The sequence below is a fragment of the Tachyglossus aculeatus genome, chromosome 13, assembly GCF_015852505.1.
Source record: "Tachyglossus aculeatus isolate mTacAcu1 chromosome 13, mTacAcu1.pri, whole genome shotgun sequence".
Classification (NCBI taxonomy): Eukaryota; Metazoa; Chordata; class Mammalia; order Monotremata; family Tachyglossidae; genus Tachyglossus; species Tachyglossus aculeatus.
The window spans coordinates 5,635,215-5,649,156 of record NC_052078.1 but is presented as its reverse complement, the minus strand read 5'-3'; the positions used below and the strand labels follow the sequence as shown (position 1 = coordinate 5,649,156).

Sequence of the window (13,942 nt, the reverse complement as noted above, 5' to 3'; positions counted from 1 at the left end):
GCCTTTTCATTTTCCACAACCTTCTTGAATTTCACCTTGTGTGACGAAAGCCATGATTATTTCGATTGTTTTCGAACCATCTTCCTCCAACACCTTATTCCCCCCATTGAAAACTACTGCTGACACCATAGCTTTGCAGTAACAGAGGGACTGCAAGTAAAAACTATCACCCTGATGGAAAAATGGCTGCATAAATGGACTCTCATAGACACACAAAACCAAAATGTATTAATATAGTATCAGGACACACAATGAAAGAACAAAGAACGCAGAGAAATTTCAAAACCCAGTATGCCATCTAATGCTAAGAAATGACGACTTCTTTCTGATCAGTGAATACACACATTCAATGTGGCTCCATGTGGCACACTGACACCTTGAAAAAAAATTATGCATGTTTAACAGCACAAAAGGGGACTTGGCAATAATAATAATAATAATTGTGGCGCTACTCTTAAAAACCATTTACTGAAGTCATTAACTCAAGACAAATACATAAGTAGCCTAGCCTTATACCTAAGAGATTGGGGGCATTTCATTTTTTTCTTCTCACCTTTAAACAGCCAGAGCCCATTAAGATGTGGTGAATTAAAATAATATACCTACCACTGGAATAACGTGGGTTACTCCATCCCCACTGTCTATGACTATTCCTGTTAATGTACGTTCTCCAACCTGCCGTGAGGTCCAAGATGCTGCCAGGGCTAACACTGCCTGGGAAAGAGAAGGGAAAACAATGAATAACACACAGCCTGTGGCGGGGCGGGGAGGGGGGGAGGAACACATTTACACTGTTCACTCCCTGATTAATCACCAAGTGCCTTCTCACTTGAAAATCAAGCATTAAACTTTCTTTGTCCTCCTTCTTGACTTTCCAATTTCCCAAGCTTTTCCATTCCAATCGGGCCAACCAAAAACAGGAAGCTCAAAAGCTAGACTCTGGCTTTGGTTAATGGCCAATATTTCCAAAATTCTGAAATGTTATATTTTGACAATACGTGCCTATATTCATGCAAATAAGATGGACACAAACGATGTCTTACACCAATTTCTCTCCTCTTCTGTTTTCATTATAAAATCACAAGATGGGGAAGGACTGCAAGACGGCACCTAGTATATGCCCCTGTATTTTTAAAAATCTAAATTTTATATAGCTGTATATGTATGATCATTGGAAAGGACCCCCGCCCCCCCATCATCATAGTCTTTTACTTCTACCCTGAAGATGGAGACCCAGGACTTTCTGAAATCCCAGAAGTGCAAACTGTGCAATTGCTACCATGTGCCTTAAGAAACTATCACAAACGGTTTATTATTAATTTTTTCTTTACCTGAACTGCAATGTAGAGTCCCGGTACATTAAATGATTCAAACATGATTTCTGCAAGATATTCTCTATTTTCTGGTGTGTTCAGGGGAGGTTCTGTCTGTAAGGAAATAAAAACAAATTAAATTTCTGCATGGAAACATCACTTTAAATCACCCACAAATCACATGTAATTGAATAAACTGAAAGGTCTGATTATAAGCAAATGTGGTACTTTGGCTAATCCCAGATTTTAGTTCCATGTTTGGTGTCGAGCTAAAGTCCAGTACAGTGCCCAGGTAAGGTTATTAATCATAAATGGTGACTAAGTGATTTATCCTTTGGTGAAGGGAGAAATGGCCAACCTCTAAAGACAAAGGAAGTCATGCCAAAATTTCAATTACAAATCTAAAAGTTACTGAGTTATACATCAATCAATTATATTTACTGAGCACTTACTGTATACAGAGTACTGTACCAAGCATTTGGGAGAGTACAATATAACAGATTTGGTAGATATGTCCCCGCCCTTAAGGAGTTCGCAAAACACACTTAGTTTTGTCTAAAAAGTAAGTTACGTGTTAGGTGTGAAGTTTCAAATGAAGCAATTAAGTGGTAGTGTCATGATCTGGCTACAATGGTTACAAAATTCACTTTAATAAGCAACACCAAAAGATATATTACCTACTCTAAATTTTTCCTCACCTTCCATAAAAGTGATTGTGATCTTAGAGGAAATGATAATCAGGACAACCAAGCAGAACAACAAGAGAGAAAAAATAATTTATCTAGACACTAAAAAGCAGATTACTTTGCAGGGTTTTAAATCCACTACTTAATAAAGTATCCTGATTTCATCAATCACTGCAATATCCCTGTAGGCAACCCATTTTAAAATACGTTCTAGAGAAATTTTGTGAAATCTAACATTTCAAGGTAGGGGAAAAAAAATTGAACTTGAAACATCTGACAGTGAACCACTGCAGAATTATACAGCTTTGATATTCATCTGGAGCTACATAAAATCACTCTCTGTAAGGTAAGCATTCTGCATTATTTGACTAATTTTATTGTCACAAAAACATTTCATGGATGGTAATACATCATTTTGCACCCGACTGCTATTACGCAGCGCATTGTTAATGTGGCATTTCCTCTCATTCATTTCATCGTAACATTTTATTTTGTTTCAATAAAATCTACCAATTACTTCAAGCAGTATATATAACTTGATCTAACCACCCAGAGCTTATTTTTGATGAATTTTTTTTAAGTCCAAATAAGCCTGCCCCTGGAGCCTTGACTGATTTCATCACATCCATCCGAGACAACAGATCAAACTTTTCCAACCATATAACACTATACCCCCAACACCTGAATTTTCTGGTTGCCTCAGGGCAATTTCCAGAATCCAAAGAGGCTAATGGAAGGAAATGCGTGGGGAGATGCCACCACCAGCACACCTGGGTAACAGCTGTCTTCTAAATAGACCTGCTGCAAATTTGGGGACATACCCAAGGACACACTGCAAAGACCCATCTACCCTGTCCAGACAATACAACCTATCATTTTCCAATCCTATCTGCTGAACCCCATCAAAGTGTACTAATAGGATAACACTAAAATAAGGAGAGCTGGTAAAAGTCTAAAATGTACCTATTAGGAGGAACAATGCTTAAACAAAAGATAATCCGAGTCACACGTTAAAAGAAAGTGCTGCTGTCTCCTCTGTCTTAAGGGTCTAACTCTGGGCATCTATATTTCATCAAGGATTTTCCTGCAGCAGAAAACACCTCTACAATTAACTGGAGTCAGACTCCCTTTAGTGTCATTAAAACATACACCTGTTGCACGAAGTTTCCTCAAGTTGCTTCTAGGTTTGCCCTATGAAGATCCAGCCACTACATGACCTCAGGAAACCAGTAACCTCTCTAGACCTCAGTTTCTCTTACTGTACAATAAGAGATAAATTCTGCTGCCTATCCAGTTTATTGGAATATACTGATAATGTATTATATAAGGCCCTTAAACTACTGTCATCTCTTCTTGGAGAAAGGTGTATATATATAAAAAAAATTCCACTTAGAAATTCAACAATCTTCACTTTGCAAGAAAACAGTTGCCTCATTTTCGATACTCACCATTAAAAAATAGTGATCCTCAGGCTCAGCACGGAGATATTTAAAAATCACTTGTTCCATGAATCTCTCCATGAGGTCCCAGTCTTCAATAATGCCATGTCTTATTGGCCACTGACAAAAGAGAAACCAAATTTTGTAAAGTTTTATCACTAAACACTTAGGCCAAAAGATGTTGTCAAAGCTAATGTCAGATATAGTATACGCTCAAATAACTGCTACTAATTGTTATGAAAGGACATTGTACAGTGAAGAACAGCTATTGTCCATTTCCATGGAGAATAAGGAACAATGAGTTTGTATTTAGATTGTGAGTCCCATATGGGACAGGGAAGGTGTCTGACCTTTTTAATTTGTACCTAACTCAAGTGCTTAATATGGTGCTTGGAACATAGTAAGCACTTAAATACCACAGTTATTACTGCAGGAAAAGAGAAAATTAGTGGACAGTAGGATAAACTTTCATGATTAAAAGGGTTGAGAAATGGAACTGTGTCATCAGAGGAACCTCCTACCTCACTCTGCCTTGCTGTTCTCCTATTACAACCCAGCCCACACACTTCGCTCCTCCTAAGCCAACCTACTCACTGCACCTTTATCCTGTCTATCTCATCGCCGACCTCTCACCCTCAACCTGCCTCTGGTCTGGAACATCTTCCTTCTTCATATCCGACATACAATTAATTACTCTCTCCACTCTGAAAGCCTTATTGAAGGCACATCTTCAAGAGGCTATCCCTGATTAAGCCCTGACTTATTCTTCTCCCACTCCCTTCTGTGTCACCCTTGCACTTGTATTTGCTCCCTTTATTCACCCCTCCCTCAGACCTACAGCACTTATGTATTCATGCTAATTATTTATTTGCATTAATGTCTTTCTTCCCCTCTAGACTGTAAACTCATTATGGGCAGGGAACGTGTTGAATTCTGTTGCATTGTACTCTCCCAGGTGCTTAGAATAGTGCTCTGAAAACAATAAGCGCTCAATAAACACCACTGATTATGTACATATCCATAATTTATTCATATTTATGTCTGTCTCCCCCTTGGACCGTGAGCTTGTTGTGGGCAGGGAATGTGTCTACCAACTCTATAATACTGTACTCTCCCAAGCACTTAGTACAGTGCTCTGCACACAGAAGCACTCAATAAATACAAATGATTGATTCTATAATTTTTCAAGACATTTATCTGCCCATTATGGTTAAGATGATGTTTCAAATCAGAGAAACATACATGTGTCCTCACGTAATCTTTTTAAGCCTTCTCGAAACAGCAATAAATATCGATCACCTCAGCAAAGGGAATGACAGAACTACAAGTCAAAGGTGAGAAAAAGACATGTGTGTAGGCCACCACGGTGCTCCAGGCAGGAAAGGGTTTTCCAGCCAAATGGCAGTAATTGCTTATGGGCAACAATCTATTAGGGCAAGTTAACCTGACTGTTTACTGAGACATAAATGATATCACGTGACAGTTGATAAATATAAACATACTGAATGTTTTGCTGACAAGAATCGACTAGTTCTGCAACAGCAAAGGCTTCAGACACAAGTCAAGGAAGGAGGCAGAATAGAAAACAGTGCCGATACAGCAAGCAGCAGCTATAAGCCCCAGAGCAAAGGACGACGTTTAATTCTGCACAGGGCAAACAGAATTTGTGGGTCACACATTAACCTTTTAAATGACACTCACAGATGGGATTTTAATGATAACAGTATCATCTTCAAAAAGCAAAGAGGACACAAATAATACATTTTAAAACAATAAAGCATGGGCCATTATGATTAGCACCAGCAGACACTGCTATATTTTTAACTGACAATGTGGGGGGAAAAAAGGAAACACTCAAGTTGAGGCATGTCGAGCTCAAGACAAGCAATACCACACTCTGAAATAGCAGCTGAAGAACCTGACAGCACACAACTCAATCATCTAACAGAATAATTAGGTTTAGATGTTCTGTTTTTCACAAGGTTTCTCTTCAGGTTTGGTATGACTTTTCGATTATTGTTTTTTCAGTTGGGCGGAGGTAGGTTCTTGTTTGAAAAGAATGACTACAATTTGCTGGAGGATATGGGTAGAAAGGCTCAGAACAGGTTTTAGTTAAACCATTCCTGTGCTTTGCCATTTGTAGGGGCCATAGGGAAAAGGGATGAAAAGGGTGCTTTCTGAGGAGCTTCAGTGTTGTAAGCGCCTTGTGGGCAGGGAACATGTCTACAAACTCTGTTACACTATACTCTCCCAAGTGCTTAGTACAGAGTTTTGCACACAGTAAGTGATAATAAACACCATTAATCAATTGATTTTCAGTGGGTGCTTCTCCCACAAGTTCTGGCTTCTCCAACCCCATAGCATTTCTACTCTGCCACTCTCCCTAACTGTAATTTATTATTATGACTGTCTCCCCACCAGACTGTAAGTTCCTTGAGGGAAGGGATCAGGTCTACCAACTCTGTTGTAGTGTACTCTCCTAAGTGCTTAATACAGTGTTCTGCACACAGTAAGCCATTGATCGATTGACTGGACCACTTCTCCCATCACCTATGCCCTGCTACTGTCTCCAAGGCCCCAAGCAACTCATGATGCCTCTGCCACTCACACAGTGGCACTAGTAGCAAGGGCAGAGTACCAGAGAGGCCAAAATGGTCCCAGGGATAAGGAGGAAATAAAACAAGAGATGCCCGGATATGTGGGGATACCATAGCTGTGCCAAGCGGGGCAACCCTTGCCACCTCCTGATCCCCATGCCCCTTCGGCTGGCCGCTGATATTTCGAAAGATAAAAATTTTTCATTTTAAGGAAAAACTACAGCAGAAAAGCGTACTCAGACACAATATTACCTTTGTAGAATACGTAGGCTTATCTATGGCTTCATCTCCTATAAAAAAGTCAAGGTCATCAACTCCTCTCAAGACTCTCCTCTGGGCCTGGTCCACCACCTTTGCTGACTCCCTGATGGCAATGCCTTCAATAAAAAAGGAACAAGAGTTTCTGTTATGAAACAGTTTTATATATGGCAATGCTAAGAAAGCATGAAATGTTGATTATGAGAAGTTTTCCCTTACTGAGTGGATTTCATCTTTCTCCCCCAACAGTGAAAAATGTGAAGCACTTCAAAGGGCTATTTAAGCAATAGGAAAAATAGTGAAAGCTCATTTTCAGTACACCACAAGTGGATTTTACCCAACAAGCCTCTATTAGCATCTCTAGAAGACGCCCAGTCAAATGCAACATATATATCTCTCTAAAAACAAATTGAAGACAGTAAGCAAAAAGAACCTGAGTACTAATAATAGACCTGACAAATAAGCAACTTAAAGGGGAGGGGAACATCATGGCATCATGAGCTGAATTTCAGTAACCAAACCAAAATGAAATACACTAACATGAAGTGCAGTCTGCTTCCTGACATATATACCGTGTTAAGATCACATGAATGTTAGTTATAAGCAGCTGAAAAACCAACCAACATCAATGCTACCTAGGGGCTGGATAGGGTGGAGAGCTAGTTGTGAAAAACTTGGCCAAGAGCATCATCCAAGGACAAGCAGCCCAATGGTCCAGGAAGAATCAGTCCAAGCTATCTTGGACAACTGGGGGGGAGGCTAAGAGAGATGGGTCTCTCGCCCCCGCCAACTCTCTCGCTGTCTCTTCCCTCACCCTCACCCTGCCACAGCCCCCACTGTGGAACCTCCTAGCCTCAACACAGCTGCTACTCCTTCATCCAATATGGTCTTTTGGCTAGTAACTGTTATCACCACACGCTCAGCCCTCTACACTGGGAAATAAAATCTATAAATAATCTGCACCATCTCTAGGGTAGACCAATTGTGATAACTGCCCTGGGCCCTAAGGGCCCAGCCCTGCCCAGCAGCACCTGATGCCCAACAGGGTGGCAGGGGATTGGCAGGAACTGTACCACACCAGGGGCTGAGTTAGATTCCCTGGTGCCCTCTTCTTCTGTTCCTCCCCACCTGTCTCCCTGCGCACTGGCAGCTTTCCACATATCTATTCTATTTATTTTATTTTGTTAGTATGTTTGGTTTTGTTCTCTGTCTCCCCCTTTTAGACTGTGAGCCCACTGTTGGGTAGGGACTGTCTCTGTATGTTGCCAATTTGTACTTCCCAAGCGCTTAGTACAGTGCTCTGCACATAGTAAGCGTTCAATAAATACAATCGATGATGATGATGGAGCTGCCAACCGTCCTACTGAGTGGAGAGGCTGATGCTCCATCACCTCCTGGAGCCACTTAGAAAGCCTTGGGCCTTTGTGCCAGGGTAAGCTCCTTGTGGGCACGGAACAGGTCTACCAACTCTGTTCTATTGTACTCTCCCAAGTGCTTAGCACACAGTAAGTGCCCGATAAATACCATGGATAGGATGAGTCTTGCCCCTCCCAAAGAACTACCATCATACAGTAGCAGAGGGTGAGAAGGCTACAAAGGAGCTGCCAAAACTCAGGCACCAGGAAGAGCAAAGAAACGATGGCCTTGGCGACTCTCCTGGACTTGGTACTGGTGCACGATGCCCATCAAGGGGAGGGGGAAGAACTGAAGGGCTGAACTCCTGTCCTTTGACAGGGGTAAGAACTGAAGGGCAGAACTCCTGTCCTTTGACAGGGAAGCAATGGAGAGATCCAGGGCCTGGGAATCAGGATGACCTGGGTTCCAATCCCGATTCCTCCACTTGTCTGCTGTGTGACCTTGGACAAGTCACTTCATTTCTTTGTACCTCAGTTACCTCATCCATAAAATGGGGATTAAGTCTGTGAGCTCCATATGGGACATGGACTGTGCCCAACCAATTAGGTTGGATCTACCCAAGCACTTAGTACAGTGCTTGGCACGTAGTAAGTGCTTAATACCATAAAAAAAAAATTTAGCAATCCCTGATGGGGTTCCATAATAGGCCAGTCACCCCAGACCTTGTCCCCCAATATGGATGGACCGGCTAATACTGTATTTGTAATAGCTATTAATCCAGGATTTGATTTTTTTTATTTATACTAGGCCTCCTGAAAGATTCTCCTTTTCCATGAAAAGATATGTACATTAGGTTTGCATAATGTGGCCTATTATTCCTTTCATTTATCCTTCCCCCTTAAAATGTTGTCCATTTAAATTTCTTGCATCTGCATAAACTCCTCTGTTTTAAACTTGATTCCTAAATACAGTCGTGGAATTTCACTGCCACTGCATTGAACTTCTAGTGGAAAGTGAAGCATATGGTGTGATGGACCCAAACTTTCTGAGTGGCATGGACTCCTAAGTCTTTATGTCTTAATAATTCAGTACCCATAAAAGTAAGATGCTGCAAAATGTTTCTCAATTGAATTCACGCCTTACGCCAACAGAAGATTTTTGTTACTCCTATAAAGATACAAAATTTCCATTACTTGTCCTAAATTGGTAACCTAAAAGGAACACTGGGTGAATGCCAAAAAACGATAATAAAGAGCAACTAACGCAAACAAATGGTTTTACTGTGTTTTTATTGGTTATTTGTTCTTGTTATCTGCTCAGCCCTTAAGGTACTTGGTATTTCCTTACCCTTATGGCAACTGTCCAAAACAGACAGCTTTCAAGGCAGACAAAGAAATAAATATTAGGCAACTAACTGCAGAATTAAGTTAACAGGCACGGCACTGTAAACCTCAACTACACTGCTAATGGAAAAATTATCTATACAAATAAGCAATTTCAGATCCTGCTCCTTCTCTTCCAGCCAACTCACACACCCTCAGTCCCACAGCACTCTTGTACATATCCAAGTTTATTGATTTATATGCTTGTCTCCCTCTCTAGACTGTAAGCTCATAGTGGGCAGGGAACATGTCTACCGACTCTCCCAAGCACTTGGTATAGTGCTCTGCACACAGTAAGCACTCAATAAATATGATTGATTAACTGAAGCACACTGACACTGTAACGTGGGGCCCCACTGCCGTTACAAAATACTTCAGAGGTGGAGATGTTAGAGGTGACAGAGGATAAAGAGAACTAAGACTAGTCCTCGTCTCCTGCCTCTTTCCCATACTGATTTAAATCTTAGAAATTAGAAGGGAAGTTAGTAAGAGGGGAATCGTGGGTAGGAGTGGGGCTATCGTTGCACAAGTTCTCAGAGTAAGAACAGGGGCGGTACTAAAAGCCAAACTACATCCAAGAAACAGAAATGGGGCAAAGTAGAAGTGTGGGCTGGTGTTTTGCACAGCAGTGGGAGTCAAAAGGAGACTGGGGTTCTAATCCCAGATCTCCCACTTACCTGCTGTGTAACCTTGGGCAAGTCACTTAGCTTCTGTTTCTCAGTGTCTTCACCTGTAAATTGTTCTCCCTCCCTACTAGACTGTGACCTCTATGTGGGACAAACACTATGTCCAAACAGATAACTTTGTATCTACCCCAGCATTTAGGACAGTACTGGCCACATTTGAGCACTTAATACCATCATTATTATTGTTATTTTTATTAACTGTCCATGTTGGAAACTTATTTCATCTGATCTTGTTTATATATACCACGCAGGCAACTAGAATTACCACCACCACCACATGATAATTTGTCAACAATCAAGTCAAACTGACTGCACAGAGATGCTGAACACATATGCACATACAACTGGAGTGGAGAGAGGGGATGTCACTTGAGCACTGTCTTCTCCTTAGACCTACTCATATCTGGAATCAGAGAACAGGAATGATACAAAAACATAACCAGAGGGACAAGGAACAAGAGGATTCCTCATGCCTTCCAAAATTTGAACCAGATCGATCTACTCACCAATCAAAAATAAAAACAATCTCCCCAGTTGTTTGTTTTATTTTTACAGATTCATTCAGGTACAGTGCTGCCTCCAACATAACCCAGTCATAGCTTCCAAGCAAATTACAGCTGCATGGCCCAAGATCTTGCCCCTGGATCACCATAATAGATCTACGTTCTTGAGACGTGAGCAGCTCTTACAAAATAACCGGAAACAAAAACAGTCCACGTCTGTCCCAGGTTGTCAGATGACTTTCCATAACATGGTACTAGTGAGGACTAAATGTTATATATGGATTTGTTTCTTTTTATTAAGTTCCCAGGGCCTGTACACAAACATTCTGACCAGTGGCACAAAGAGGATGATTAGAGCCCTTCCGCTCACAAGAGAAACCACCCAGGGGCTTAGCCTAAAGAAAATCTATACTAAAGTGGCTAAATCCTTTCAAGATGGATATGGACTTTATCCCAGGTGACCCCTACATTTCAGAAGCTTTGATTGCCCCCAGTGCTCTTGCCAATGTTGAAGGTTGTATCTGCATGAGTAGACAAGGACTAGGGAGAGAGTATTAAAAGGAACAAAAAAAGGAATTGATGACACCCTCTAGAGTTCAATTTGTTTTTTGTTTCTCTTTTAAAAAAATTATACTTGTTAAGTGCTTACTATGTGTCATGCACTATTCTAAGTGCTGGGGTAAATACAAGATAATCAGGCAAGTCACAGTACCTGTCCCACAGAGAGTCTGAAGTGGAGGATTTAATCCCCATTTTATAGTTGAAGTAACTGAGACCCATAGAAGTAAAGTGATTTGCCCAAGGTCACTTAGCAGATAAGTGGTGGGCGCAGAATTAGAACTCAGGGCCTGATTCCTAGGCCTGTGCTCTTTCCACTAGGCCACGTGGCTTGTTGGACATGAACTCCTAATGAAGAGGCCTAGTTTGGGGTTTTTTGTGGTACTTGTGATGCGCTTACATGTGCCACGCTAATCAGGTTAGAAATAGTCCATGCCCCACATGTGGCTTACAGTCTTAATCCCCATTTTACAGATGAGGTAACAGGCACAGAAAAGTTAAGTGACTTGACTGAGGTCACACAGCAGACAAATGGCAAATCTGGGTTTGGCATCCAGGTCTTTCTGGGTTTAGTTGTTAACCCTCTAGTCTGTAAGCTCCTTGTGGTCAGGGATTTCATCTACCAACTCTGTTGCATTGTACTCTTCCAAGCGTAAGTACAGTGCTCTGCACAGAGTAAGTGCTCAATACACATCACTGACTATTATAAGGTCTAGACTAAATACCAGGTATCAATTTATTTTAATGTCTGTCTCTCCCTCTAGACTATAAGCTCCTTAATGATAATAATAATGATAATAACTGTGATATTTGTTAAATGTGTACTTTTTTTCAAGCACTGTACTAAATGCTAGGGTAGACAGAAAATAATCAGGCCCCACACTGGGCTCAGATTCTAAATAGGACAGAGAACAGGTACTGAATCCCCATTTTGTAGATGAGGGAACTGAGACAGGGAGCAGTTAAATGACTTGCCCAAGGCCACCCAGCAGGTACATGATGGAGCTGGGAATAGAATCCAATTTCTCTGTTTCCCAAGGCCATGTTCTTCCCACTAAGCCACTGCTTTCCCTGTAGAGAGGGAACGTGCCTATCAACTCTGGTGTATTGCACTCTCCTAAGCATTTAATAAACAATAAATACCATTGATTGATTATGACTTTCAAACAAAATATCAGCTACTAAAAGAGTCTTCATAAGGAAATGGACAAGTAAATGAATTGTCTCATACATGAGTAAAGAACTGTCCACCCAGAATGATCACAGAAGAGTCACCTTCTTAGTCAGAATTCAAAGCTTCTACTTACATGATGGTATAATGAACTGGGGTTCAGTGTTGCCCGCGTAGCCAAGCTTGGTATACCTAAAAGCACAAAGTCATCAACAGGGGTCAGACAGGAATACTCTCCTCCACACTTATCCAGTACCTTTCATCCCATAATCTGCAAGCCCTTAGCAAGAATCCTCACCTGTCAATCAGAAAAAAATATATAATTACTGGTCATTTGTTATGGTTTACATGTCTAAAACTGAGTTATGCGAAATCATAAAACCAAGACACCACACATTTTCTTTCTCATTTCTGAATTATATCTTAACTGGCATTCACTCATTTCACAAACTCCCTGAACCTTATATTGGACCATTTGACTATCAAAACAATTCCACAAATGCCCTTCAAAAGTTCCTTGCACATGTGTAGAATCAAATATTAGCATCTCTTGGAATGTGTAATGGGAATATTTACTTTTTGGCTCACTTCCATTTTTCTGGCAAACCTTTTTGTAAAGTGGACGCCAAGAGCCTAGACTGAGACAAAAGCTAAAATATCAGTCCGCTCCATTTGGGAACTGTTCATTAGCCCCTTAAATAAAAAAGGGACTATCTTCTGGAGCTGAGAGATTAGAAGGCAACAGGTAAATGGAAAAGGCTAATCCCTCGTTCTAAGGATCACTGTAATTAATAATAATGAAGCTTTGTGTAATGTTTGGAATGACAATTTTTTAACAACATAAGCATCTAATTGTACCCAAGCAATTTCCTCTTACAAGTTATTTCAAGATAATAATAACTGCGGTATTAGATAAGCACTTACTATGTGCTATGCCCTGTACTAAGCTCTTGGGTAGATGTAAAATGATCAGGTCTACCCCTGTCCTTCATCTGGCTCGCAGTCTAAGTACAGGGAGAACAGATAGTGAATTCCCACTTGGCAGATGAGGAAACTGAAGTACTGAGAAGTTCAGTGACTTGTCCAAGGTCACACAGCAGGCACGGGACAGAGCTGGGATTAGAGCCTAGAGCTTCTAACTCCCAGGCCAACGCTCTTTCCACTAGACCACACTGCTTCTCCAGATGAATTTCAAGCATTTAGTCCAGTGCTCTGCACACAAGTAAACCCCTAATAAATACCACTTGTTGTTTTCAAGATGAACTACACTAAATATTTCAAGGGCAGTAGTACTATACATTTGGGGTCCAAAAAGCTACTGCTTCATCTCCCACTAAGTTGAGTTCACTTCCACCAAGAGCCCTCCAAGAAGCAGAGGAGTGGGAGCACATGGCCTAGGAGTCAGAAGGACCTGGGTTCTAACCTGCTACTTATCTGCTGTGAGACCTTGGATGAGTCACTTCACTTCTCTGGGCCTCAGTTATTTCATCTGAAAAAAGGAGATTAAGACTGTGAGCCCCATGTGGGACAGGGACTATGTCCAACCCGATCAACTTCTATCTACCCCAGCGCTAAGTTTAGTGACTGGCACATAGTAGGCGCTTAACAAATTCCACAAACGTACTATTATTTTTATTATTATGAAACGCTGCAGGCGTGGCAGCCTTCAGAGCCCCTGTAGACATTTTGTCCCACCTCTGGCTTTTAATGATGGCGGGTATGCTGGCACCTGCCACGAGGTCACAGCTTGGTGGAGCGGAAGCAGAGCCCATCACCCCATCCTGATTTTACTAATCCGGGAAGAAGCCAGCTGATTCCACTACGCCCAAACAAGGACTAAAATATCCTCCTGATTTTTTCCAAGCAAAAATCAATCACGCAAGGAAGGTGGATCCCTGCTTTAACTGCATCATCTTCACAGCTACTCATTATTTTTTATGGTATTTGTTAAGTGCTTACTATGGGCCAGTAGATCCAAGCGAATCAGGTTGGA

At 41.2% G+C, this 13,942-nt stretch overlaps 1 protein-coding gene across 2 annotated transcripts in view; it reads right to left on the bottom strand.

The window, feature by feature from the left end:
* Positions 1-13,942, bottom strand: part of ACTR3B (actin related protein 3B) — a 73,113-nt gene that overhangs the window by 24,209 nt on the left and 34,962 nt on the right. For both annotated transcript variants that reach the window (XM_038755876.1, XM_038755877.1), the window contains 5 exons: positions 12,086-12,141; positions 6,288-6,412; positions 3,448-3,558; positions 1,332-1,427; positions 607-714 (listed from right to left, as the gene is read on the bottom strand). In XM_038755876.1, coding sequence (XP_038611804.1) covers positions 607-714; positions 1,332-1,427; positions 3,448-3,558; positions 6,288-6,412; positions 12,086-12,141 — 496 coding nt within the window. The remainder of the gene's footprint in view (positions 1-606; positions 715-1,331; positions 1,428-3,447; positions 3,559-6,287; positions 6,413-12,085; positions 12,142-13,942) is intronic.